Raw genomic sequence first — 26,700 nt, forward strand, 5'->3', positions numbered from 1 at the left:
AATCTGAGATTTATGAAATCGACAACTACTAGCTAATAGTTTACCAAAAAAAGGCTGAATCATATCTTTTGTTTCATTCAAGCTGACGATTCATCATTAGAGATGTCATCATGTTTGATAGCTGAACATTCTTAGCAAATTTGTCACTTTGTAACGATTTTAATAATTTGGTTTTTATCATGTATGGTGCAGCTAAATTGCTGATGAAACTTTCAACACCCACCATATTATTGGCTAAGGCACAATTATATAGAATGTTCAGGATTAAGTACATTTAATAATTGTTTTTAAAAAGAATAGGCATGGTGGCATGCATGTGTGACGTATTGGGCGAACAACTAAACATGGTTCTAGAAAAAATCGAATAATTAGCTTAACAAATCCTCCATTACGTACATATCAACCTCCCCAACTAATAAACTGTAGTATCCAAATTATAGATAAGTATAATATTTCATTTATTACACACAACAATTAAAGAAAACCTTCCAAAAGAACAACTACTACACACCAGCACCACTAGGATAATCCATGGATCAAATCCTGAGTGAGAAAAAAATAACAGCAAGAAACTAAGCACACAAATCTTAAAAGTTACAATTTGAGCCAGAAAAAAAGCTTGTAGTCATAATCAACCCTAGTGTTGAAGTTGAATGATGCAAATCTTACAATAAAAAAAACATAAGCTTAACGACTTACTAATTAAAGATCAATTAACACTTGGGGTGACGAGTTCATCCAATTATGGTTTTATGTTCGGAGAAGAGGTGAATGTGGTGACATTATCCCCGGCGAAGAGAGTCCATCCTCGTAAAGTCGTCGGAAACTTAGTCGGAGATTGCTCTGCTTCCATTTCTGCTTCTTAGCATTGTTGTTCTGAATTAACTGATCATTATCCGATGCTTTCTCAGCGGTCTTGTTGCTATTCTTGGACACGAAATCTTGGATCCGTCGAAGCGCCACATGGAGAGTATCATCATCCATGTTGGCAAAGCAAACCCTAAACCAGCCAGGTTCCGTGCACTGGAAGGAAGAGCCTGGCGAAACATTGAGCTTCACTTTGTCGATGATTATATGCCAAAGCTCGATCTCGGATTCAAACGAGTTACGAACTCTTAGTAGATGTCTCAGATCCATCCACACGAATAAACCTGCAGTGCTTATCAAGCAATTAATATCTGCTTTCTTGAGCCCTAGGGTAAAAACACCATGCCTTATCCCTAATCTTTTTGAACTTTCCATAAGGAAATTATCCACGAAACTATCATCCGACAACATCGAAGCAAGCATGAACTGTGTCTGAGACGAAACTAGTCCGAAACTCGACATTTTTCTTGCGCATGACACAACCGAGTCGTTGTAAGAATAGACTATACCAACTCTAAAACCGGGAAGTCCCATGTCTTTGGAGAGACTATAGACAATGTGAATCAAGTCAACGTTGACTTCAGAGCTATCTAAGTCTTTGACCACCTCGGCGACGCTTGCAAAATTTTCTCCAGCGAAGACGGTGGCAGCATAGATCTCGTCCACGACAAGGTGAATGTTATTCCTCGTGACGAAACGGACTAAGTTCTTAAGTGTATCCTTGTCTAAGATTGTACCGAGCGGATTTGATGGGTTGGTGAAGAGTAGGCCTTTGACGTTCTTGTTGGACTGTACAGCTTTTTTGTAGGCCCATTCCACGGCCTCGACGGTTAATTTGAAGTTGTTGGAGCTGGAACAGTGAACCGGAACTATCTCGACACCTGTACGCCACCTCAAGTCTCTATCAAATCTGTTAAAATAAAAAGATTTTAATGATGTCTGTGAGCTTACTCGTTGAATCAAGACCATCAAGTTGAATTTATATTCCTTACACGTGTGTCAAAAGTAGAGAAGAGAGTCAAAACTTGATACTTTTAGCTATTAACACATTTTGATTTGGAATTTGTTAACCCAAAACCAAAAGTATGTGAGAGTTACATTAATGAAATCTCCCCTAACATTTTTCTTTCTTTTCTTTATACCGTTCACACTATTCACAATCATAAGACTTTTTTCACAAGAAATATCATTTTAACAATTTCCAATTTTCCAGTCAAACTAAAACATTATTTAATTTTATCACTTCAAATAGAACATATGGTATTTTTTTTTTTGAACAAATAGAACATATGGTATTCTTTTGTGTTATTTTTATACTAATTTCAGCCAAGATAATAGTGAAATTTTGTAGCTAAGATAATACTGAAATTTTAAAACACACTTTAAAAACCTTACATTAAAATGTTCACTAATATATAATGTCAAAATATGAAAATACTTACGCGGCATAATAAGGAGAGGGAACAAGAAAAACATCGCCGGGATCGGCGAGGCAAAACATAATTGTTTCATTGGCTCCGGTAGCACCGCCACTCATCACTATCCTCTCCGGATCAAACGTTACTCTTCCACCTCTAGCTTTTCCCATGAAATTTGCAATTGCCTTCAATTTGAAAACTTCGGTTAAATAAATGCGGAAAATAGCAAAGTTAGATTTCTTTATCCTATGCATTCCATATCTATATTGATGTTTAGATGCCACCATATATAAAATGTTTGGTTATTTTGTCGATATGTGAATAAACCAGGGACAAAAATTGACTTAAAACCAAGGGAATTAACTGGAAAAAAATATTTTTAACGTTTTCGAAAACTGGACGTGAACTCAAACCGAAGAAAACCAAAGCGCATGGTTGTCCGAAAATAGGATATATCCAAAGGTGCGTAAGCGTGCGTTACGTATATTAGACATGATGAAATATGATTAGTTAAGTCTATATACCTGTCTAAACTCTTTAAGGCCATGATAGTCTTGGAAGTTAGCGATGTCGCTAAATTGATAAACACCCTCAGGGGTGCAAACAGAAGCTTTTGGGTTCTCTTTGATCCAATCTTTGATCAAGTCTAAACAAAGCTGTATAGTTCATAGAAATAAATAAACAATCAAATAATTTGTTTGGCAAAACAAATTATAAATTTTGTTAATGATATATATTAAGTGTTAAATGATATATGACGCCGTCATACTAATTATACACGAGAGTTTAAGTGAGTAAATTTGTAATGCTTTAATGGTTAATTATTTGTAATATATGGAGATACCTGATTCTCTGCAAGACCCATTTGGATAATCCCGTGGGGATTACGAGAAAGATGAAAAGGATCTTTGTCATAAGCTTTCCATCCATCAAAATACTCTGAGTTTTCTCCGTGTTGGTCGTTGGTCGCTATCCGCGACAAAATCGCACCGCTTACACCGCCACTCTTAATCAGAGAACCCATTTGTTGTTTTGATTCTGATCACTTCTTTCTTACAGTTTTTTTTCTTCTTCTGGTAATAATATTGATCGTTTACAGCCTTTGTGGTGTTTGTACTAATTGATGCATGAGTATGTGGTTTATAAAGAGGAGCTAGGTTATATGAAAACCCTGAGGAGACCAAATAAAGTTGATATGGGGTCCCCCCTACCCAAAGAAAAAGAGTTCGGATTTGATGAAACAATCGAAAAAGAACAAGCAAAATCAAGGAAGATTCTCCACCCAAAACAAAATACGTAGCTGTTTATATATATATATATTTTTTCTTGAAATACAGCTGTTTATATTTTCAAAATGTGATTTTTGTAAAGTGAACCAAAGTTGTCATATTTCAGTAATTTTGCTAGGATCAACCTGTATTGTATAAAACAATAAACATCTAGTATTTTTAAAAACATAATATTTCGAATGTGAAATACGATAACATACATAAGTAGTCGTATTTCAATAGTTTCGCATTGGTTTCTGCTGTATTATTAAATTCCATTGGGAAATAGTGGTGGAAGTTATACGTGTACAGTGTACTGAGTTAAACCGAAGGCTATTTCTAAGCAGCTTCTTATAGACTACGAAGTCAAGCAAGTAAGTTAGAGAAGAGTAGCGTGGAGAAGAATATTTGATGGCATAAAAGAAAGAGAGGAAAATTATGAAAACATGTAGTATAAAATTGATTATTCAAAACTCAAAAGAAGAGGAAAACTGGTCACATTGTAAATTATGTAATGAACATTTGGCCTGTAACATGCACATGTATATAGGTGGACTACATAATTCCAAAGGTTTGACCGAGACGCAGAGGTATTTAACTAAAATATATTTTTCTGCTGAATATAGAGCGTTGTGAAATTTAAATTCAAACGTGTTTTATAGCAGATGATTTAAGTTAGTAAACCATCCAGTCCACCAAAAATGTTAACATATTACGAATTTTGGAGTAAGAATGAGACTATTCCATAAATAAAATAATATTTTTATTTTTTGTTTATATTCTATTTTTTATACTATTTTAGAATAAAATATGGAATAGAACTGAGATTTTTTTTGCATGAAAAGATAGATGAAAGTTAACATTTATTTTTAATACTTTTATTTAACTGTGTTTGTAAAAATGGTTTTACATGTCTTATTTGGCTCTTCATTTATTCTTAATAAGCATTTATACTCCTTCGTTTCATAAATATGACTATGTTACATTTAACTACTAAATCTACTACACATATTTGAAATTTAGATTTAAATTTAAATTTTCTGTATCTTTCAGTTAGTTAATTATTATTTTTTTAGAATAGAGATCATTTGTTTATTTATTTTTCCATTTTATATATATGCTTAACTTACTTTTGTTCATCTTAAAAAACTTTGTATATTAGTAACAAAAATGTAAGTATATGTTAAATAATATAAATATTGTAAATATTTTTGCTTTTACTATTAATTTTTCTTTTGATGAAAGGTTTTCAATTTAAATGTTAGAAAGATACATAGATAAGGTTTAAGGACCTTAGAATTCAAAGATAAAACATCATGCAACAGTTTTAAAGTCGAGAGACAAGGAAGCAACATAGTAGCATGTAGGAACACTTAACAAGACTTTGTTGTGAACCTAGCGATGAGTTCTACCTGGGCCTATGTTTCCTTTCCCTGCAATAGTAAACCATTCCATCTCTTTAAGCCTTTGAGATGGCTTTAATGGCCTACCGCCTCGTGACCTCAGTGTTGATTCGTCAGCTACAAACGGGTCTTGAGGCTGTGTAAGGGAACTACCATGAGAGGCAGAAGTGAATGGTAATGGAGACTTTGAGATGACAAGTTCCATGGCTGGTGGGACACCCAATGGTTCATTGGCATCAGCACTATCCAATACCGCACCTTTACTAATAGTTACTTGTTTTAAACAGTTTTAGACAGACTTGTTGATATAATACAAATAAAGAGATACATTTTAGATATAAGTTATAAATATATTATAATAAATAATTTTGAATTAATTAATACGCTTAATATAAAATACTTTTAGATCCATAACTGCAAATAACTACTATACGTATTTGATATTTAGAGTACTATACTATACCAGGGATAATGATCAGTATGAATGTATGATATGTTATAAAATTGGTGGATTGGACCCTTAAGTCACATCTATGTGATTTTACTTGCACTTCACGCCGCAAATTCCCCCGAGAAGGCTACGTGAACAGACGCCTCGTAGACTCGTAGTAATTTTAAAGTCAAAATTCTTTCATTCTATAATCGTTTTCTTTGAACACAAAGGTTTTTCTTAACCTCGGTTTATTGATGTCTTTGGACTAAAGATACTTAGTATTAAAATCTGGTTTTTTCTCTTCTTATATTAATGTCCAATAATAATTTAGAAAATCTCAAACTTTTTTCAAGCACGCACTGCTGGGAAAAGCAATTGCAGGGGAACATGAAATCTCAATAATATATACCAAAGATACCAACTTTTATGAGTTTTCCTACTTGGAACTATTCTTTTTCTTTAGGTCAACATTTGGAGTTGCTATTTCTACACTTTCCAAACCAAAATCAGGAACCATTAATTTGTTTTAATTTTGAGATTAGATAATCTCCAAAAAGACACTCTATTTTCAATTTTCAAAACTCTATATTTGAAGTTTAAAAGTGTTATTCTCCAAAATCAAAACTTCAAACTTAACTTCAAAACTATTTATATTTTATCTTATGGTTCTTATATTTGTCATAATTAATTTAAATTCATAAAAGTTTTGTAAATAACTAAGCACATATATAAAATATTACAACAATATTAACTAATAAAATGTTATATTAAAATACAAATTTTAAATAGAAATAACATAGTTAATATTAAACTTCAAGAAAATATCATATTATTCCATAAACTATTTTCGTAATGCATATATGATCAACTATTGTATTTCGAAGTAAAAAATGATTCTTTTTATTTTTAATTTGTAGATCACAAGCTAAAATTGTTGAAATCAGGTGATCTTAAACTTGTAAATACATTATATCTGAATAAAAAAGTGAAATAGGAGAATAAATATTGTTAAAAGACAACTTCTATCAATAATATTAAAATCAGTGAATACATTCGATGTGATAAAAAGGAATCGTACGAAATAGACATCAAAACAACAACCATCTTCAGTTACACAAAATTTGTTTGGCCAATATTTTGGAGGTTCTGGATCAAATTTACATGACCAATAGTGCTGTAATTTAAAATTTGTGTAATAATTATGTCTTCATGTAATTTTTGAAAGAATTTTTGTTGTTAAGTTTTTTTATATTGTTTCCGGCGGAATCCGCTTTATTTTAAAATTTTATTTAATTTTATGTGTAAAACATTAATTTATAAAAAAAAAATTGAAAATTTTAAGAGATATGAATTTTTTTAGGATCAATACAATAAACGAGAAAATATTTAAGAATTATAAATGTGATGTGTAATTCTGGGGACCAAAATACAAATAAAAATATAAAACTTTAAATTTGAAGTTTTGAGAACTGAAACTTCAAATATAGAGTTTTACTCCTCAAAAATTCAAATTTTGAAATTTATTTTTGGAGAGAAAATAAACTTCATATTTAAAATTTAGAGTGTCTTTTATAAATGCTCTTAGAGACGTATGTCTCCTGGAAATACCCAAGACTGTCCTATATTTATACTATGAAAAACATCTTAGTTTTTTTTTTTGTAAACTAACATCTTAGTTTTTTTATTCAAAAAAAACATCTTAGTTTATGAGTATATTATGTATCTAAGACGACTTATTACATTATAAATACATCTAAGTACATTGTAGAGAGTGCCTCGAAAAATCATATGCAAGTGTAGAAAACGAAATATTAGTATTTCCAAAAAAAAACACGAAATATAGTATGGAAAAAATAAGGATAAAAGAAAGAATATATAGAAGAGATATAATGGGTACTAAAAAACACGCATTCGATTGTATTTGTATGCTAATATGCCCGACAGCTACCGACACCAGCGTATTGCTTTCGGCAGTTTGATTTGGTAATATATCATTTTGATTTCTTGATTCACTTATTACATTTCTAATAATATAAAAGTGTAGTTCGTGGAATGTATTAGGTATACTGTATACATATTTTGTTATGAAAATCTTTAAACTGTATACCTGGTCATGCTAATGCACACGTAGATGTGCTAGATTAATTGCTGTCTCTTATACATGCAGGTAATAATAATAATTGATTTTATAAGTTGCAATTTTTCAACAAATTTTCATAGAAAGTATATTAGTCACGTAATTTGGCATGCGCAGTTGAAATTGTGAAACCAATAGTAAGAGCAGTGTAAATGTGATTAGGTGATTTGCGGAGTTAATTGTTTGTATTAATAAAAAGTGAAGCATGCGATTTTGAATGGTGAATTAAGTCAAATAACCCACAAACATGCGAGGCTGAGGTTTGACTTGTTCACATAGATGCTGACTCAGCTTTTCATTCCTCAGCTGTCGGCTAATTGGACACGCTTCTTCCTTCTCCTTTACAATAACCACCCTTCAACACGTGGTCAAGCTTGCACCACTCATATCTATTTACTTTCCGACATGGGGCTATTTATATTCTTATAACCAGAAATGGGCCGAACTTTGGGCCGCTTCTTTGTAATTTGAGCTGGAGAGTAGCGGCTTTTATTTCATGCAGTTTCCTTTAAATTGACACTGAGATGGAGAGTAGCGGCTTTTTTTATCATCCAGTTTCCTTTAAATTGACACTACGATTCTACCAAGGTGTTATTGAATTGGGTAATTTAATAGAATTGAGTAGAATTTAAATCCAGATCTAAATCCAGTGTTATTGGATTGGGCATTTGGTAAATAGAATTTAAATCCATTGAAAATCCCTATTATTCAATACTCCTTCCGTTTTTCAATATAAGTCGTTTTAGAAAAACTTTTTTGTTCCAAATTATATGTCATTTTCGGTTTTATATGTAACATTTATTAATAATTAATGTTGTCTGACCAATGATAATATATTTTCTATTATTCTATTGGTTGAATTGTGGTTAGGTAAATAATTAATGATGTTTTTGTTTCGAAAATATAAGAAATTAATGATTTTCTTAATCTATGTGCATAGCTTTAAAACGACTTATATTAAAAAACGGAAGGAGTATTTTTTAGATTTAGTTAGAATTCAGTTATGGTGAATTTTAATGGAATTCAATGTATCTTTTTAACTAAAACAAATCCTACCTTTTTATCAATACTTTGAAGGAAACGTGACTTGGATATCTTTTTCATCAAAGCACTTGCATACTTTAATTCTAATACTTATTCCAATCACCCAATTCAATAACATCCCCTACGTCTGATATATAAAAAATTAAATCAAGAAATGAGTTTTTTAAAATGAAAATTTTTGACCTTTCGATTTATGTCAAAATAAAAGAAAAAGTTGTGGACTTTGTTTTTTGCTTTGTAAACAAACTTTGGCTAGGCGCTGTATGTATAGTATAAGTGAATATAAATAAATAGAAATATTAAGACAAGGTAGTTAAAAATAAAATCAATTAGAAGTATCATCGTCTGGTAAGAAGATCTGAGAGACAAAGTCTTGAAAACGAGAAGAGTAGATCTTGGGATGGACAGCTGAGATAGTCTTAGAGCTGTGTTGAATAGACTTGTAACAATGTTCAATGCGTTTCCTCACACCATAGTCTTGGAAAATGTCTATAATCCCAAGGTACAATATAACGTCGTACCATTCCTCTCCCCCTCCTTTAACGTTCTTCCCCACCACACTCCCTAATGATTCTCCTCTCCCCACTCTTCGTGCTCGTCCAGGTATCCTCATACCGAAGTTTGTGCTTGAGCTGCAAGAAATCCCATTTTTCACACATAGTTGGTATTGAGCAAAAGACCAAGAAATTCTCAGAGACTGGTTACCTGTTTTGGAAGATGTTGGTGGGTGTTGTTTTGTAGACAATGCTTCCTTGTGGAGAATCAGAAGCGTTGGTTGGTGCTGGACTAGGGCACATGCTTGCTACGGATTGTACATTCACTGACTCCTCACTATCAATTGAGTCTGTGTATCAAATGAAAATATGAACATCTCTTATAGTATTTAAATATATGATCATTTAGGAACGGATCTAAAATCACCTCTGCTCGGAGTGCATGAATACATTGTTGAAGAACTATCTGGAGAGTTTGTAGCTGTCTTCATAAACTTACTGCTGTCAACAGAGCCTGCGATATTGAGCAAAACGTATGTACAATTTCATTTATCCTTTCCTAGTGAATTAAAGGTGAACATGGGAGGGATTTTTAACCTAGTGATGTGAAGCTATCGTATACAGGGATTAATTCATCAGTTGAGCCTGTATGACAGTTGATCAGATAAAACGATTTATTATGAGCAACAAAATGTCTTATCATTTGGCAAGAAGAGAGACATGAGATGCTTTAATTTAACTATACCTTGACATGAACCTTTAACTTGTAAACCAAGCATTAAGCTATAATCCATTATTCCTTCATCTTCCAAAAGTTCACAGTCTAGCTTTGTTTGCCTGCGCAAAAAAAAAAAAAGAGGTGAGCATCTAAAATCATTCTCTGGGACAAGAATGAAGATAGAAAGAAAGGAAAAGACTCACTTGAGGAGGCGGTGCCTTGCCAAGGAATCAACATAGAAATGAAAATCAAGGTCTATATCTTTCAGTATGGTTTTATCTCTGACTTTGATCTTCTTGTTAGTTCGGCCTTGTGATGAACCCTTTAGATCATAGACCTTGTTCATAAAAACATCCGACTGTAGTATGTTTGACATGACCACAAAATATGTCTGCTCAAGGAGAAAATAGTAGATTGATATTAAAAAAAATCAGATGATAGAAAATATTTCAATTGCAATATCACACTTGACTTGATAGTTTTTCTATTTATTTGATACCTTAACACCTCCAAGAGGTTTGAGAGAATGAGCTCCATAGTTCTTGGACAACAAGGTTGACCTGTATTTATGAATATGTTGGTAGTAGCCAGGCAACATCTCTAGTATCACCTACATGGAATGATTTATTAGAAACAAAAAAAAAATTGAGATGGCTCGAAAATAAGATAAATTCTTAATAAAATAAATTTGCAAAGTAGTAGGTACCTTGATTTCGGATTTGCGAAGAATCTTAATAAGAAAGCGGTCATCTTTGCAGAGAAGAAACATATTACCAACTTTCCCAGTAGAAAGCTTCCTTAGCGTCTCATCATTACATACGGATTTCAAGTATTCAGCATGGTTAATATCCTCAAGCTCTTGCACAAGTCTACAAAAGTATAATAATACATTGAATATCTCGCTCGCTGGCTGCTCTAAACAACTTGAGAGCATGACATGTAATGAATAGATTACCTGAATCCCAAGGGACAATAATCCTTCCATACAAACTCAGTAATGGTTCCAGGTGGAAGATGTTTAATGTGCTTTGAAGAGTATCGAACCCGGTTCTTCTCTGTGGCTTTCACGTCCTTGGCTGTTATCTCCCTTGTACTCATTTCTCTCTCCCCCCTCCCTCAACTTCCACAAGGAGATTTCAATCCCACATCTTTGTGTGATGCTCCCCCCCCCCCCTAGAACCCTACGTCGACCCAGGAAAACAAACCCTAGAATTCGAAATTCTCAGAGATAATCTAATAATTTATTCATACCAACACAAAAATTATCAAAATCTTATTCAAATAACCTACGAGAAAACCCACGTAGAAAAAGATGAAGAAGAAAACAAGAGGAGGAAGATATTAATGATACCTGTCGCTCAGGAGCTGTAAACACAAAGAGGAGAAAGAAGGAAACGAGAGACTTTTTGTTTTTCTTGTTGAGAAGGAAAAATAAAGAAGGAATGGGAATGCCAAATTTGGCCGTTGAAGTTCGCCGCTCGATGATCCAACTCATTTTCATCTGTTCGCAACCAAGTTCCCGCGTTCTGTTTGTTTTTCTGTTTGTTAACCATTTTAATTACTCTTTTTCTAGATATGCTTTAAGGCCCATGTTCATATCACGGCCCAATTATAGGTTACACACTATAGACTTATCGTGTTCATCAACCTGGGCCCTTGAACATGTGAACATCGTCGACGTGCTTCCCTCATGTTTATAAACGTGACGACGATGACTGGCTTTCATTTACCGACGAGAAGATCCACCATTTTCTATAAATATATTTCATGTCATATACAGATGATGACAACACACACAGATAATGTATTTTAAGTGATTCTTAAAGATAATAAAGCCAAAGTTTATTTCTATGATTCCATGCCAATGTCCAACGGACGATTTAATTCACCCAATAACTTTTTAGTTTCGTTCAATAAAAGCATATATTTTCTTTTGATAAAACGTTATTTTATTGTGAAAGGCGTACCTAGCGAGACACTCATACAGTTACGAGCTGCAGATAAATAATTAGACAAGGTCAAAGATACGAGCTGTATACCTTCATATATACATGGTGGTCACTATCTCACCTAGCAACGGCCGGTCCATAAAATGTATCATAGCGGAGACACTTACGTATAGTACAAGAAAACAAACTTGGATAGTAAACGCCAATCAGTTTGCATTCCAAAAAGCCGAACTGCACGCACGTAGAAGTTAGTTACAACGTGGGTGCAGTTCGTTATTAATCATCATAAGGTATGTGATATATATTCTTTCTCGAATCAAGTTATATTTTAATGAAAGAATCTAAAAGCACTGATTCATCATAAATATGTCAGTTTTTGAATACTTCTTATAAATTTCAGTTATTGAAAACCTAAATTATTAGTTAGGGGTTAACATGGACCCAAAGCGGCCAACCGATGAGGAAATGGCGGCGGAGAAACCGTTAAAACCGGTACTCCAGAAACCTCCAGGGTTCCGTGATGAGCAGAACCAACCAACAACGGAACCGCCGTCGGGAACAGCACCGCTTCCACGCCGTCGGCCGAGGCCTATCCATCCGGTGTCACTCTACCCGGAGAAGAAACGTCGCTGGAGCCGCTGCCGCGTTTTCTGCTGCTGCTTCTGTATATTCCTCGCCGTGATTCTTCTCCTCCTCCTCATCGCCGGCGCTGTTTTTTTCCTTTGGTACAGCCCTAAACTCCCCGTGGTCCGCCTTGCCTCTTTCAGAACCAGCAGCTTCAACTTTTCCAGCGGAAAAACCGACGACGGTTGGTCGTTTCTGACAGCGGACGCGGCGACGATGCTCGACTTCAGAAACCCTAACGGTAAGCTGGGGCTTTTCTACGGAGATGCTGACGTGGCTGTGATCCTCGGAGAGAAAGACTTTGAGACCAATTTGGGGTCAACGAAAGTCAAAGGCTTTGTTCAGAAGCCAGGGAATCGGACGGCAGTGATCATCAGGACGAGAGTGAGGACGCAACAGGTGGATGATCCGACAGCGAAGAGGCTACGGGCAGAGCTGAAGAGTAAAAAGTTGCTGGTGAAGGTGTCAGCTAAGACGAAGGTTGGATTTGCTGTGGGTAGTCGAAGGATTGTTACTGTGGGCGTTAGTCTCAAATGCGGCGGTGTTAGATTACAAACGCTTGATTCGCAAATGGCCAAATGCACCATCACAATTCTGAAATGGTACGTATTAATATGGAATCAAGCATTTTAAAGGATATGAAAGCATTATGCATAAAATTATATATGTGTAGAATATTTGATCATATAGCCATTTGATAATTGCAGGATTAAGTTGCGGTCATGAGATAACGGTGTGGTTTGGCTAAGCCTCAAAGGACATGTCAGAAACCATAAGAGCTATCAAATACTATTTATTCAGCAATGTTTCTATTTCTAGTTCAGTTTCAATTCGTTACAAATATATATATGTGTTATACATATACCTATTGATCATTCAATGTTAGTCGCTTGTGTTATGTTTTGGGCATTTAGAGTACCAAATTGTTTGTTCTTTTGATTGGTGAAAGTAATGTCTTCAATGTCATTTATCCCGGTAACTAAAATTTGGTATATCTATGATATCAAACAGAAGTTATTCACACTAATCATACACATGTTAAATCCTAGTACATAAATTCAACTATAACCATAAAAAACGAAAACAAGTGAAGGTGAAGGTGAAGAGTTACATTCCACCAGCAACGACCCCAGCGATTAGCTAGGGACTTGATCTCGTCAACTTCGCTTCCTCCGCCAGATTAATGATCGTATAGACAGCCGCCGTTCCGTCATTTTTGCATCGATAAACCACCATTAACGGCAGATGAAACCAAAAAAATAACTCATACTCTTAAGAATTTGGCTTTTATGTTGTTGGAGAGTGTGAGCAATCTTGCTTTTTTATTCTTTTAAATGTCTTCTCTTCTCTTCAATACAATGCAATAATCATTCAAACATTCGAAAACATAGTTTTTTTAGGATAAGTTCTAGACCAAATTCTTTAAAACGGTTTGTTCAACAAATAATAACAGATTTGTCAAACCTCACCCACGCTTGTAAGCAAGTGGAATATAATATTAAAGTACTGACTTGTATAAAAATCACTCGACAGCTATAATATTTGTTATTCAGCGTCAATGTCAGCTTTGTGTTTTTCTTTTGCATATGTCATTGTCGCCCATACATATATACAAAAATTCAAATAACTAAAAGACATTTGTAAGCTTGTAAGATGATGATGATGGCAATAACTAGTCCATGTTAGAGTATTTGAGTTTTTTTTTCCTTTCAGCTATAGTATTTGAATTTTTAGTAAACTAATATTTTAAGCATTGATTATTTAAACTCGATAGACATAGCTGTGAGCTTCTTAGAACTAGAATGTTGCTGACCAAAAAAAAAACTAGAATGGAATACTAGAAGATATAAACACGTCCTAGAACATGGCATCGTTAACTTGAGCAACATGTTAATTTTAAAACTAGTCACAAATAATAAATAGTTAAATACGCATCATTTACAAGGTAAATCATTCATCGCTATGAGTATGAATATGCGTATGAACTAATTTGATATTTATAAAAAGTTGCGTAAAGAGTTGTTTTTAAAACAAAATGCTATATATGTTGGTCGTCACGTTAACAGTAGGTCAACTTGACCTAGTAACACCCATCATTTCAAATTTTTGTTAGTAGAGTTCATTGGTTAATGCCAATGGTGCTGGTCTTACAGTGAGAGGAGATATTTGAAACTCCATCCTCCATCTTTTCTTTCCCAATAGTGAGGGTAAACAAAAAGGGAAGCAAAGGGACAAGAAAAGAAAGAAAGAAGATTTTCTCCACCTTTAAGCATCCCAAGCAGCTCAAAGTCATTTTTTCAAAAAGAAAATATTATTTAAATTCCTCTGAAAGTTTCAAATCCTACTTTTTCATTTTCGTATTAAAAATGGATTTGTCAAAGAGACTGAATGCTTCTTATTCGATTGATTGAATCTCTCACCTGAGCAAGAAATTGCCCTCTGCACTTCATCTTCTCCTGCTGCTCTTCTTCCAGGTGCGTTTGATTTTTCCTCTCTCTTTTGTTTGTGAGTTTGATTTATATGCTTAGAAATCATGGAAACTGTGATAACCTTTTTTTTACCACATAAACAAGAATTTGCTCTACAATGCAAATATGTGCTTTTGGATAGGATAAAATCTGTTGATAACATGATACAGATTCAATGATCCTTATTACAGCTGCAGTTAACCAAGCAAAACCATAGTTTTTTGACGGAGAAACATTAAAAAATCCGATGAGGACAAGCGGTTCTACTTCTTCCAGAAGCCAAGAAGAAACAAGGTTTAAGGAGGAGGACGATGCTTCCCCCAGGAGAAATCGCCAAGATCAAAACACCATCCCGATTCAATACGCAGATCAACAACAAGCAGAGCTTTTTAGAAAACTCGATTCCTTAAAAGGCCACGTTCTCCGTGGTCAAGACTCACCAAGAGCCTCACATCATCAGCCACCACCTTATTACAATCCATATCCTCCTTATGGAATGTATCCTTCCCCTAGTAACCCGCCTCATGGTTTCCCAATGCATCAAAGCTTGTATGGTCATTACCCAAATCAGATGCTGCCTCGTCCTCCCTATCCTCCTCAAGGAGGACATTATGTAGACATTGGTCCTGACATACTTGACCCCCAGTTACACGACCCTAGATTCTTTCCTGGTACACCGAGTAGGTACGCTGATGTCCCTGTTTCGCACCATGGTGGTGGTGCTCAAGGCCATCATCACAAGAGGTGGCCTAGTGACATTAACTCTGAAATGGGTAGCGGTGCTCAAGGCCATCATCACACGAGGCGGCCTAGTGAAGTTAACTCTGAAATGGGTGGCGGTGCTTATGCTCGTGGGTATGTTCAAACTGCTGCTGATTCACGTCGTTGCCATCCTCTAGCAGGAGGTGCGCCCTTTGTAGCTTGTCACAATTGCTTTGAGCTTCTCTACTTGCCTAGGAAGAAGCTTCTTCTTTCTCAGGCAAAGCAGCAACAAAAGCTGCAATGTGGTGCTTGCTCCGAGGTCTTCAGTTTCACTATTGTCGATAATAAGCTTGTTTTCTCTTCTTCTTCTGCTCTTGAGGAGAGTCACCGAGCTCGTGTAGAGGTTGAAGATAGAAGTGCAGTGATAGATGATTGTCCACTTAAGGATGAGGAACACTCAGATGACGAAGGAGGAAGATCAAGCGTTTCTAGTGAACCACAAAAAGAGGTCGTCAAGTCTGTTCGCCGCAGAGCCAAAGCCGCTAAAGCTCCTCCTCCTCCACCACCTCCTGAAAACTCCAATCTTCTAGAGCTCTTTGAGTATTCTAACGTAAACAGAGCTGCACTCACTTACGGAATGTCGCAGCTAGGTTACAATAAGCAAGTATCCTTCACGAAACAAGAATCAGTAGCTTCTGAGACAGATATATCTTACAATGGTTACTATAATAACACTGAGGACGATTCAAGGATCTCGAACGCTAGTAAAGATGAGAGAGGACGTAGGAACCGAAAGCATCGCAGCGACTACAATAAAACCGTATCTAATGATGACCAATACGATAGGCAGCTAGAGGTTTGGGTGAACGGGCATCTGATACCGGAAGATCAGGTTATCAGCGCCGAGAAACAAGCTGGACCTGTTCAAGCTGGCAACTACTGGTAACTTTCTTTCGGTTACACAAATTTTGTTTTTGGTTCAGAGTCGTTAGAGAAATGATGTTTTTCTGATTAGGTATGACTACCGTGCTGGATTCTGGGGAGTTATGGGACACCCTTGTCTCGGTATCATACCAGTAAGAACTTTTTTTTCACAAATTTTCTATTTTACTTTCCATTTTCTATGTTTTTATGAAGAAATGGGAAATAATTATTGGTTGGTGCAGCCATTTATAGAAGAGTTTAGTCGTCCAATGCCGGATAACTGCGGTGCGGGAAACACGGGAGTGTTTGTGAACGGAAGAGAGCTTCACGAGAGAGATTTCGAGTTGCTTTCAGGTAGAGGTCTTCCTCGAGGCAAGAACCGTTCTTACATCGTTGATATATCGGGAAGAGTTCTTGATGGAGACTCTGGTGAGGAGCTTAAGAGCCTTGGCAAATTAGCTCCAACGTAAGCACAACAAAGTCTTTGTAATAGAGTTTTATATTAATGTCTAGTTGATTCTGAGATTTTTATAACTCATTGATAAAAATGTTGAATGTGAATCAGGATTGAGAAGGTTAAGCATGGATTTGGCATGAGAGTTCCAAGATACCTAGCTTCATCAACTTGATTCAGCCTCTTCTTCTGGTTTCAATCTTTCCTTATTTGATTGAAATGTAAATTGTGCTTTATGTAACACAACACATCAGCTGGTTGGTTGGTTGGTTGGTTATATTCTGATTTCTGACCCCACAGCTTGCCTCTGTTCCCTTTCTTTTTGGGGGTTTGTATGTTAGTGTTTCAGTCTATTCTTTTTTTCTTTTCTTGTTTTGGAAGCAAACCAAACCGGTTTGTGATTTTCGGTCTGGGTTAAAGATAACAACTCTGATTTTCTTCTGATCTTCTGGTTTTATGTGAAAACTGATATGTTTTGTTTTTTGTGGATCCTTTTTTTTATTCTGTATCAATAACTATCAACAAATAAAGTAAATTATCAACTCTGTCTTCTTAGTCATCATCACTATTTTATTATTTATAGATCTGTCGTGATAGGCTGTACCTGTCCGTTGAATCGTATTCAAGAAAGAAGACACAGTAAAAGCTATTGCGGTAGATAGCTGACGCATGTCCAAATTTAAGAGGCTGGTCCACGATGTAAAGATTTAAAACCCAATGGGGTCCAACATCTACGTCTAATTTATTCAGTATGGGCCTCATATTGTACCCCCACACCATGCATAATTTCGATGTTATTTACATTTTTTATTAGGATTTTCTACAAGACTTAAACGTTAAACACCCATTTTTTTGTCGGCTTTTTGATTGTTTAGCCATTACATTTGTATGCATAAATTGTATAAGCAGTGAAACAAGTTTTAAGTTGGAAAACAATAATCAGATCTAAGGCGTCATGTCTTTATCTTTAGCTCTTCTATCAATGGTGGTCTGGTCTCGATCACTCTCTCTGGATAAGTAAATAGGCAGTGAGCTGGGCCGGGGAAAACATGTATTCGCAAATGACATTTGTTCTCATATCACAACTTTGTACTTTTCAGACAAATGTGTTTCAGTTTTAACAGTTGTTCATAATACTAATAGATTGCTTAGTCGATACATTTCGTTTCAGGCATACTTAATACGTTATGAGATGTTGCAAGTATTTTTTCCAATTAGTGGAAATCATTAATGGTGGTGGTATCATGTCTCCGTGTATCTCATTGGCTTAATCATGCGTAAAGGAACAAATCATATGATTTGCTTTGCAATTATCTATTTAGTAGTATCTTTACAAAAACAATTAAGAAAGTCTAATCCTTATATTATCTTTTTTTTCTGGCTCTCTCTCTAGAAAACTGTAAATCTCACTAAAGCACGACCGACGCAACAAAAAAACAAGTAATTTTAGTTTACAGTATTATTAGAAGGGATTACAAAAACAAATACTAATGACTTTGAATTCAAGAAAAGAAAAAACAAAAATCCACTCTGTCATATTATTTACCAGGAAGCTCATAGCTTTCATCAACAACCAAAAACATCCAAGAAAGCTAATACAAACAATTCAATACCTTCCAAAAGCAACACTGATCTATTCCTTTTCCTGTCTGTCTAGTTCACACTTTCACATGGATAGACTCAGATCACTGTCTAAGAGCATGAAGATCGAAGGAAACCCATTTGGTTCCTCTCACCAACGCAATCAAATTTTCCTCAAATTCGTCGCCTTCTTCCTCCTCGTCGGTCTCACTTACCGTCTCATCGTCACCGATTCCACCGACTCTCCGATTGCACAAGTAAGAACCTCGCCGGATCCTCCCGGTCTCACTGCCTCAGTTGCTCAAGCTCCAGCCCCCGTTGTTTCCCCAGTAAACATCACCACTGCTGCTCCACAAAATGGTAAGAGAATCTTTCTTTGTCAAATTATTAGAGAAATCAACACAAAAGAGTAAGATCCAAGCAAAGTGATCCTTTTTTTAATCTAATCATATTAAAACCCCAAAATCCCACTGATGTTTTTGATTGAACCTAACAATTGTTGTAGCTTCCACAAAGTGTGACATCTTTACCGGGAACTGGGTACCAGACCCATCTGGTCCTCTCTACACCAACACCTCTTGTCGGCACATCCAAGAACACCAGAACTGCTTGAAAAACGGACGCCCAGATTCGAATTACCTTCTCTGGAGATGGAAGCCTCGCGACTGCGATCTCCCTAGGTTCGATCCACAGCACTTTCTCGACACAATGAGGAACAAATGGTGGGCTTTCATCGGCGATTCAATCTCCCGTAACCACGTCCAATCCCTTCTCTGCATCCTCTCTCAGGTCAACACCCCCAAATAAATAAACTTTTCATTTGAAAAAGAAAAAATGAGATTCTGATGTAACGTGTTCAGGTAGAAGAGGTAGAAGAGATCTACCACGACAAGGAGTACAGATCAAAGATATGGAGATTCCCTTCTCACAACTTCACTCTCTCTGTCGTCTGGTCTCCTTTCCTTCTGAAAGCCGACGTCTTCGAGAACTCCGAAGGCGTTTCCTTCTCCGACATTCAGCTCCATCTCGACACCCTCGATCCCAAATGGACCGATCAGTACGTCAACTTCGACTACGTTGTCATCTCCGGTGGCAAATGGTTCCTCAAAACATCCATCTTCCACGAGAACCACACCGTTACCGGATGCCATTACTGCCAGGGGAAGAACAACCTCACCGAGCTCGGTTACGGATACTCATACCGTAAAGCTCTCCGTCTGGTTCTTGACTTCGTCGCTGATCCTAACCGTAAAGCTCAGGTTCTGCTCAGAACGACAACGCCTGATCATTTCGAGAACGGAGAGTGGAACAGTGGCGGGTTTTGTAACAGAACGATGCCGTTTAAGGAAAGCGAAGGAGAGATGAAGAGCGAGGATGAATTTATGCGTGATATCGAGCTTGAGGAGTTCCGTAAGACCCAAGAAAAAGAAGAAGGTTCCAACATTGCGTTACTTGACACTACTTCAATGTCGCTTCTCCGACCAGATGGACATCCTGGACCGTACCGGTATCCAAATCCTTTCTCTGGGATGAAGATCAAGGATCCGGTTCGTGTTCAGAATGATTGTCTTCACTGGTGCTTGCCCGGTCCGATTGATTCGTGGAATGATCTTATGGTGGAGGTCATGCTTAACCGGGAGATTGAAAAGGAGAATTAGCCTCTATTTCCTGATGTTTGTTTCTTTGTAATTAGTTATTTTGTTCTATTAAAGCCCATTAATTTAATTTATGGGCCTTGAATGGGTCCAATTACAAGCCCGTGTTGTTCTCTATGTGGGGGGAACAAGACGTAGTGTCGGTTTACTTTCTTCAGCGTCGCTATCTTGCCGCTTTTGGTTCTTTCTTGTGAACAAGACGTCGTCTCGATATGCCAATTCTGAGCCAAAAACCATATTTTTTTGGTAAAAGTGTTAAGATTTTATACCAATTTTCAGAATTTTTGATAGAAATTACATAGATACAAGTAGCGGAAAATTGAATTAAGCGACAACATGGAAAGAAAAAAAGAAATAACCTCTAAGATCTAACAGTCAAATAAACATTACAATCAGAAGCTACGAGCTGGGAACCAGAAGCCAAAGCTTTAGCGAAAAACCATTTGTAGGTCGTGTCGTGTACACAACTTTTAAATTATTAGGATGTATTACTTTTTGTCGATTACAATCTTTTTTGTGGTCTACATATATCAATATTTGTTGTTTCATTATAAAAATTCTTTGTTTGAATCAATTTTGTTATAAAATATTTCACTTGTATTCAAAAAAGGACACTCATTACTTCTTCCATTTTCTTGAGTCGGCCGTTCACGTATGTATTATTGATTTTAGTAACCTTTCGTCGTCGTTTTTGTCGTCGTGTTGTCATTTAAATATTTAAAACGATTACTATACACCCCATGCAGACCCCATGACACCCACTTCGCCTTAGCAACAAAACATTTATTCGAATCCTACTTGCTTCCTCCCAAACTTTCTACTACATGCCAAGTTTGCATGTGTTGGCCTATATTATATAGTGCAACCGCCTACATTCAAATCCACAGAGATTGAGACATAACAAATAATAGAACATAAGAAAAATAAAATAATACCACAGATTTATAACCACAAGTATGCAATATAAAGGCACAAGCTATATAGGTTGTGCCTTTATATTAAATTGAGGAAGGCGATATAAATTATTGACCATCACATTAAATTTCTTCAAGCTTGCATTAATGGCAGATGCAAACATTCCGCATATCGCAATCATACCAAGTCCCGGTCTGGGTCACCTCATCCCGCTCCTCGAGTTCGCAAAGCGACTCGTAGACCACCACCGTTTCACCGTCACATTCATCTTCCCCGGAGAATCATCACCGTCTAGTGCCCAAATATCCATTCTCAACTCTCTCCCTTCCTCCATAGCCTCCGTGTTCCTACCTCCCATAGACCTTTCCGACCTTCCCTCGACGGCGGGAATCGAAACTCGGATCTCACTCACCGTGACTCGTTCTAACCCGGCGCTCCGGGAGCTTTTCGGCTCGTTATCGGCGGAGAAACGTCTCCCGGCGGTCCTCGTCGTCGATCTATTTGGTACGGATGCGTTCGACGTGGCTGCTGAGTTCCACGTGTCACCATACATATTCAACCCAACAAATGCCAACGTCTTGTCGTTTTTGCTTCACTTGCCGAAACTAGACGAAACGCTGTCGTGTGACTTCAAGGACTTGACGGAACCGATTAGGATTCCCGGTTGCGTTCCGATAACCGGTAAGGATCTCTCTGATCCGTGTCAAGACCAAAGCGATGACGCATACAAATGGCTTCTCCACAACGCCAAGAGGTTCAAAGAAGCTGAGGGGATTCTGCTGAATTCCTTCGTCGACTTGGAGCCAAACGCTATAAAGGCTTTACAAGAACCGGGTCCCGATAATCCACCGGTTTACCCGATTGGACCATTGGTCAACACGGGTTCTTCTTGTCCCAACGATGAGTATGAGTGTTTAAACTGGCTGGACGACCAACCACTCGGTTCGGTTCTATACGTTTCATTTGGAAGCGGTGGAACACTCACGTGTGAGCAGCTCAATGAGCTTGCTTTCGGTCTAGCAGAGAGCGGGAAACGGTTTATTTGGGTCATACGAAGTCCGAGCGGAATAGCTAATTCTTCGTTTTTCAACTCACACAGCCAAACCGACCCGTCGACCTTCTTGCCACCAGGGTTCTTGGACCGAACCAAAGGAAAAGGCCTAGTGGTTCCGTCATGGGCACCACAGGTTCAAATCTTGGCCCATCCATCCACCGGGGGATTTCTAACACATTGTGGATGGAACTCGACTCTTGAAAGCATTGTGAATGGTGTACCCCTAATAGCTTGGCCTTTATACGCAGAGCAAAAGACGAACGCATTGCTACTTGTGGAGGATGTTAGGGTGGCTTTAAGAGCGAGAAACAGTGACAATATGATTGTACGAAAGCAAGAAGTGGTGAGAGTGGTTAACAGGTTGATGGAAGGAGAAGAAGGGAAGGCTATAAGGAATAAAATGAAAGAGTTGAAAGAAGGAGCTGTTAGAGTCTTGAGAGAAGATGGGCTATCTACGAAGGCACTCACTGAAGTTTCCTTAAAGTGGAAATTTCACCAGCCAGAGGTGGAACAAGACACGACCCACAATATATGTAGTAGTTAACTTTGTTTGTTCTCTAATGGACTTGATTCAAGAATAATGTTGATCTACCCAAATAACTAATAAAGCTGCTTCAGTCACACAACCAAAATTCATATCTGATGTAGACAGTTCCAAGGAATTGACTGTCAAGTAATCCTTTTACATCCATCTCAGAACATAAAAGCACAAAATCTAAAATAAAAACACAAAAGCCATGACAAAACACTAATTAAGCATTTCCCTTTGAAACAATATGATCCTTAACTGTTTCTATCGATGGGTCGATGATAGCTGCAATGTTATTTCCGAGAGACGACCCATGCAACCTATAAAGAAAGGGATCCAAATTCTCAACAAGATCACCAAACAAATCATTCCTGTGAAGTTTTGCAGTTTCCAAAGTCTTCCTCAAGATTTGGATCCCGTATACATCCTTAGCCAATCTCACTAACGTACCTTCGTCACTCTTAAGAACCCATGTTTATATGTAATATACTGTTTACATTACTGAAAAATAGATTTTATTTCTCTCAAATGAACCACAATGCTACAAATAATTTTATGAATTTTGTGGCCGATTTTATATATAATTAGAGGCGGCTGGAAGTATGGGCTTCATCCGCTTGGCCGAAGGGCCGGCTCTGGGTGGGATGCTCAGAAAATGTAAGAGATATATGGAATATATTTGAAAACTTATAACTATTGAATTACTTGAGCCAAGAAACACCAATTATCTTACTTTGGATTCATTCATTCATGTTGCTTAGGTGCAATACATCTATAATATATCTCGCAAATTTTGTGCATGATTACAAAATTAAAAGATGTGTGAGATTAATGAAATAAAATAAAAAAATTTGTATAAGTAAAATAAAATATAATAATCAGGAACATAGTTATTATTATTGTAAAAAATTAAATATTTATTCAACAACTTATATGCCCGTGCTAATGTGCGGATTCGTTTCCTAGTTATTATAAATAGCAAATTGGCGATTTGTTATCGTTTGAAACTCATTCCGTCTTGATGATATCTGGAAAAAGAAGAACAAAAAGAATCAGTGACTTCAAGGTATGTGATTGTTGTTATGTTGATGATGATTATGATATTGGGTTAACTTTACGATATTCGTAAGTAGCGCAACTGAATTTACCATTGCGCTACTTACGAATATGAGAAACTAGGGATCACAAACTATTACGTCACAAGCCGATCACTCTGCTAATTATGCGCTTGTGCTTCCTCCATTAGTCCATTGTCTAGAGAAAAACCAACTATGAGGCAGATGAGAGAAGCCAATCTTGCATCAATGCCACTCGATCTTAGTTCCTCTTCTGAAATAGTGAATAAAGAACACAGCTTGTTGTCGACTTTTGCTGGACTTCAAACTGGGAATAAAGACTGGCCACCTACTGATGATGCAAAAACATGTACTCCGCTTAAAACAAAAGCCCAACTGACTTTGTGGATCAACAGGGCCAGGTCTTATCACTATAAAAAGCGACTGGAATGTTTCACTGAGTTTGGCGTGGGTGAAAAGCTTCTAAAACCGGAAACAACAATGGCTCAAAAACCAGATTTGTCTTCTGGGAAAAAGAACAATGTTAGCAAACTGTTGGTCTACAAAGGTAGAGTCTCCAAGGGTTGTAAGTTCTCAACCCCCGACATTTTTTCTTGTACGATGATGGACCTGCCTTTCAGTATCATTAATGTTTTTGCAAACCATCCAGCAGAATCCTGCAGGATCAACAACTCCTCAGTCAGAAACTGGGTCAGCCAATCTCAACACAGCCACCCATGGCTCCTCCTCTGTGGATGAAAAGCTTCCCAAACCAGAAACACTAGTGGCTCAAAAACCAGATTCGTCTTATGGAACCAGAATTGTCTTCTGTGAAAGGAACAATGTCAGCAAACTGTTGGTCTACAAAGGTACAGACACCAAGGGCTGTAAGTTCTCAGCCCCCAACATTTAGTATCAGAGGCTAACTTAATGTTTATGCAAACCTTCCAGCAGAATCCTGCAGGGCCAACAACTCCTCTGTCAGAAACCCGTGGCTCTTCCTGTGAAACAGTATCGCTTGCGTTATTTCCGTCTTTGACTGGAGAGAAGCAATCTAAGAAGCAGATGAGGAACACCCATATTCTTGCACCTAAGAAACATGAATGAATGAATCCAAAGCAAGATAGTTGGTGTCTTTTGGCTCAAGTAATTATATAGTTATATAGCAAAGCAGATTTAACCAAAGTTTTCAAATATAAATATATTCCATAGATTTCTTACATTTTCTGAGCATCCCAGTCAATTCAAATTTAGGTTTTAGATTCAACAAAAAATAATCTGAACATCATTTGCTTTTTCAGTACTGTAAAGTGTATATATTACATATAAACATGTTTCGCATTTACATTGTTTTTTTTACCAGAGTATCTACAAATACAGAGAAGGTTACAAACTACCACTGGAAGACATATAACTTTTTACATCAAAACTTATTCACCATTGGAGAATATATAAGAAACTGATCAATATCACACACACAAACACACGCATATATATGAAATCTTGGAGAGTGTCTGCATACGACCAAACCAATACACAAATTCCTGATGAATATAATAACACACTACTTTCACTTTTAATGGCCTCCTCCTCTCCTCCATTTTGATTATATTGATAGGTTAATGATGTCCTGGGAAGCCAATCTTTCTGAAACATGTGCCAATGATTTCAGATTACATCTTATGAGTGCTTCCACGAAGTAGCAAGTCTCATCCTTTGTGTTTCCTTGAGGAACATCAACTACAAACGATTCAATCACCATTGTTCCTGGTCTTCCTTCTATTATCTCTGGATGAACCGTCACAATCGAAGAGTAATTCTGCCGAAAGAAACATCAAACATATTTCAGATTCCTTCATTCTTCACTAAACGCAATCTGTATATGTAATTATGTATGAGAATTGAGTTACCTTAAGTCTATGGTCACCACCGATGATTTTGATACCAAGAATGTGTTCATCGTCGTCAAGAAGCTCCAGTCTCTCGGTACTTGTAGTTGCAGGGAGGCCAGATTTGACATTAACTTCTCTGAGGCTGCCTATTTCAGGATCGCCTATCACTGTGCATCTGCTCACAAATGGTTTATATTTCTGCGGCTCATCAAATCTCCTCACCACTGACCAAACCTATATATAGTTCAATTACTTTTATTTAATTCAATCATTAGCTTGAAACAAAAACTAAAGCAGAGGCCAAAATCTGACTAATCAAAACTAAAACTAATTTAATATATATATATATATAGAGAGAGAGAGAGAGATCAGAGGAAGTTCAATAAATCAGAAACTATTTAGTGAAAAGCGTACGAGACGAAGAGGAGCTTTGATGTGTTTGACAAGAGCAGAAGTACACTGGTCTTCTCTGCAGTTATGTTGATGATGTCTCCTTACGTACTGCATCGTCTCAAGTCCACCGTACATCTCCGTGCCTCCGTCCATATCCTCTTCCGATTAGAATCTTACTCTCTACTTCTCTCTGTCTGTCTTTCTTTCTCGGAGGGAATCTGTGAAGTGAATGGATGTGTCGAAGAAAACAAACCAAAATATAAAGGGAAGAAAGATGCTTCGGTATGCAAGAAAAGCATTTAATTTAATATTTTCCGCCAATAATCAATGAACCCCACCGACATATTAAACCCTTTATTATTGTGTGCCTACACTCTTTTCTTTAGCTTCTTCTCACTCACACATTTAATCTTTCTAATAGCTTTTCTTTTAAAATATAGCAAAACAACAAAAGATTAATCAACTGTTGTTTCTAGTATGACTTTCTCAGACCTAACCTGAATAAAACAAACCAATGCTCCGAAAATTATTTGTTATGATGAGGTAAGGTCGTTTCAAAACTTTAGAGATATTTTGTTAATCAAATATAAAAAAATAGAAGTAGACCATATAGTGTTTATAATACTAGAGTTTTTTTACTGAATTGTTAGGCTTTTAATTTATTTTGTGTAGAATCGACCAAACATAAACATAACATCAATTGCTTTGTAACATGCACGCATA

At 36.6% G+C, this 26,700-nt stretch overlaps 7 protein-coding genes across 8 annotated transcripts; 4 read left to right on the forward strand and 3 right to left on the reverse strand.

The window, feature by feature from the left end:
• Positions 1-573: 573 nt before the first annotated feature.
• Positions 574-3,956, reverse strand: LOC106370875 (1-aminocyclopropane-1-carboxylate synthase 2). The gene is made up of 4 exons (XM_048743311.1): positions 3,130-3,956; positions 2,810-2,941; positions 2,310-2,470; positions 574-1,777 (listed from the first exon to the last, which is right to left on the reverse strand). Exons 1-4 carry the CDS (start codon positions 3,307-3,309, stop codon positions 751-753), a joined length of 1,500 nt encoding a protein of 499 aa, XP_048599268.1. The 5' UTR covers positions 3,310-3,956; the 3' UTR covers positions 574-750.
• Positions 3,957-8,631: 4,675 nt separating this feature from the next.
• LOC106370061 (phosphatidylinositol 4-phosphate 5-kinase 10) lies at positions 8,632-11,383 on the reverse strand. Its single transcript, XM_013810133.3, has 9 exons — positions 10,738-11,383; positions 10,489-10,651; positions 10,282-10,392; positions 9,986-10,173; positions 9,810-9,901; positions 9,662-9,709; positions 9,492-9,578; positions 9,276-9,414; positions 8,632-9,202 (listed from the first exon to the last, which is right to left on the reverse strand). Exons 1-9 carry the CDS (start codon positions 10,878-10,880, stop codon positions 8,896-8,898), a joined length of 1,278 nt encoding a protein of 425 aa, XP_013665587.2. The 5' UTR covers positions 10,881-11,383; the 3' UTR covers positions 8,632-8,895.
• Positions 11,384-11,843: 460 nt separating this feature from the next.
• Positions 11,844-13,253, forward strand: LOC106401731 (NDR1/HIN1-like protein 6). The gene is made up of 2 exons (XM_013842303.3): positions 11,844-12,957; positions 13,063-13,253. The coding sequence occupies exons 1-2, from the start codon at positions 12,167-12,169 to the stop codon at positions 13,079-13,081; spliced, it is 810 nt and encodes a 269-aa protein (XP_013697757.2). The 5' UTR covers positions 11,844-12,166; the 3' UTR covers positions 13,082-13,253.
• A 1,051-nt stretch (positions 13,254-14,304) lies between these two features.
• On the forward strand, positions 14,305-17,448 carry LOC106370063. 2 transcript variants are annotated; one of them, XM_048743312.1, is made up of 5 exons: positions 14,305-14,829; positions 15,021-16,467; positions 16,541-16,601; positions 16,692-16,915; positions 17,015-17,448. In XM_048743312.1, exons 2-5 carry the CDS (start codon positions 15,071-15,073, stop codon positions 17,076-17,078), a joined length of 1,746 nt encoding a protein of 581 aa, XP_048599269.1. In that variant the 5' UTR covers positions 14,305-14,829; positions 15,021-15,070; the 3' UTR covers positions 17,079-17,448. The 2 variants fall into 2 exon arrangements, with proteins under 2 accessions (XP_048599269.1, XP_013665589.1); XM_013810135.3 differs by having other exon boundaries at positions 14,480-14,829; positions 15,015-16,467.
• A 903-nt stretch (positions 17,449-18,351) lies between these two features.
• LOC106370876 (protein trichome birefringence-like 25) lies at positions 18,352-20,207 on the forward strand. The gene is made up of 3 exons (XM_013810868.3): positions 18,352-18,844; positions 18,990-19,273; positions 19,345-20,207. Exons 1-3 carry the CDS (start codon positions 18,394-18,396, stop codon positions 20,140-20,142), a joined length of 1,533 nt encoding a protein of 510 aa, XP_013666322.2. The 5' UTR covers positions 18,352-18,393; the 3' UTR covers positions 20,143-20,207.
• An 899-nt stretch (positions 20,208-21,106) lies between these two features.
• LOC106370877 (UDP-glycosyltransferase 72B3) lies at positions 21,107-22,729 on the forward strand. The gene has a single exon (XM_013810870.3). It carries the CDS (start codon positions 21,201-21,203, stop codon positions 22,650-22,652), a length of 1,452 nt encoding a protein of 483 aa, XP_013666324.1. The 5' UTR covers positions 21,107-21,200; the 3' UTR covers positions 22,653-22,729.
• Positions 22,730-24,993: 2,264 nt separating this feature from the next.
• On the reverse strand, positions 24,994-26,351 carry LOC106370878 (abscisic acid receptor PYL9). Its single transcript, XM_013810871.3, has 3 exons — positions 25,999-26,351; positions 25,603-25,818; positions 24,994-25,511 (listed from the first exon to the last, which is right to left on the reverse strand). Exons 1-3 carry the CDS (start codon positions 26,128-26,130, stop codon positions 25,299-25,301), a joined length of 561 nt encoding a protein of 186 aa, XP_013666325.1. The 5' UTR covers positions 26,131-26,351; the 3' UTR covers positions 24,994-25,298.
• Positions 26,352-26,700: the final 349 nt, after the last annotated feature.

The sequence above is a fragment of the Brassica napus genome, chromosome A10 (assembly GCF_020379485.1).
Source record: "Brassica napus cultivar Da-Ae chromosome A10, Da-Ae, whole genome shotgun sequence".
Classification (NCBI taxonomy): domain Eukaryota; kingdom Viridiplantae; phylum Streptophyta; class Magnoliopsida; order Brassicales; family Brassicaceae; genus Brassica; species Brassica napus.

Coding starts and splice junctions, on each gene's coding strand:
- LOC106370877 (XM_013810870.3), top strand. CDS start 21,201: ATGGCAGATGCAAACATTCCGCATATCGCAATCATACCAAGTCCCGGT.
- LOC106370061 (XM_013810133.3), bottom strand. CDS start 10,880: ATGAGTACAAGGGAGATAACAGCCAAGGACGTGAAAGCCACAGAGAAG. Junction 9,710..9,809: donor AGTTAAAGGTTCATGTCAAG/GTATAGTTAAAT, acceptor ACTGTCATACAG/GCTCAACTGATGAATTAATC. Junction 9,415..9,491: donor TTCATGCACTCCGAGCAGAG/GTGATTTTAGAT, acceptor TTTGATACACAG/ACTCAATTGATAGTGAGGAG.
- LOC106370875 (XM_048743311.1), bottom strand. CDS start 3,309: ATGGGTTCTCTGATTAAGAGTGGCGGTGTAAGCGGTGCGATTTTGTCG. Junction 2,471..2,809: donor GCCTTAAAGAGTTTAGACAG/GTATATAGACTT, acceptor TTCAAATTGAAG/GCAATTGCAAATTTCATGGG. Junction 1,778..2,309: donor CCCTCTCCTTATTATGCCGC/GTAAGTATTTTC, acceptor TTATTTTAACAG/ATTTGATAGAGACTTGAGGT.
- LOC106370063 (XM_048743312.1), top strand. CDS start 15,071: ATGAGGACAAGCGGTTCTACTTCTTCCAGAAGCCAAGAAGAAACAAGG. Junction 16,468..16,540: donor GTTCAAGCTGGCAACTACTG/GTAACTTTCTTT, acceptor TTTTCTGATTAG/GTATGACTACCGTGCTGGAT. Junction 16,602..16,691: donor CTTGTCTCGGTATCATACCA/GTAAGAACTTTT, acceptor TGGTTGGTGCAG/CCATTTATAGAAGAGTTTAG.
- LOC106401731 (XM_013842303.3), top strand. CDS start 12,167: ATGGACCCAAAGCGGCCAACCGATGAGGAAATGGCGGCGGAGAAACCG.
- LOC106370878 (XM_013810871.3), bottom strand. CDS start 26,130: ATGGACGGAGGCACGGAGATGTACGGTGGACTTGAGACGATGCAGTAC. Junction 25,819..25,998: donor TCAAAGCTCCTCTTCGTCTC/GTACGCTTTTCA, acceptor AACTATATATAG/GTTTGGTCAGTGGTGAGGAG. Junction 25,512..25,602: donor GTGGTGACCATAGACTTAAG/GTAACTCAATTC, acceptor TTCTTTCGGCAG/AATTACTCTTCGATTGTGAC.
- LOC106370876 (XM_013810868.3), top strand. CDS start 18,394: ATGACTTTGAATTCAAGAAAAGAAAAAACAAAAATCCACTCTGTCATA. Junction 18,845..18,989: donor CACTGCTGCTCCACAAAATG/GTAAGAGAATCT, acceptor CAATTGTTGTAG/CTTCCACAAAGTGTGACATC. Junction 19,274..19,344: donor TTCTCTGCATCCTCTCTCAG/GTCAACACCCCC, acceptor TAACGTGTTCAG/GTAGAAGAGGTAGAAGAGAT.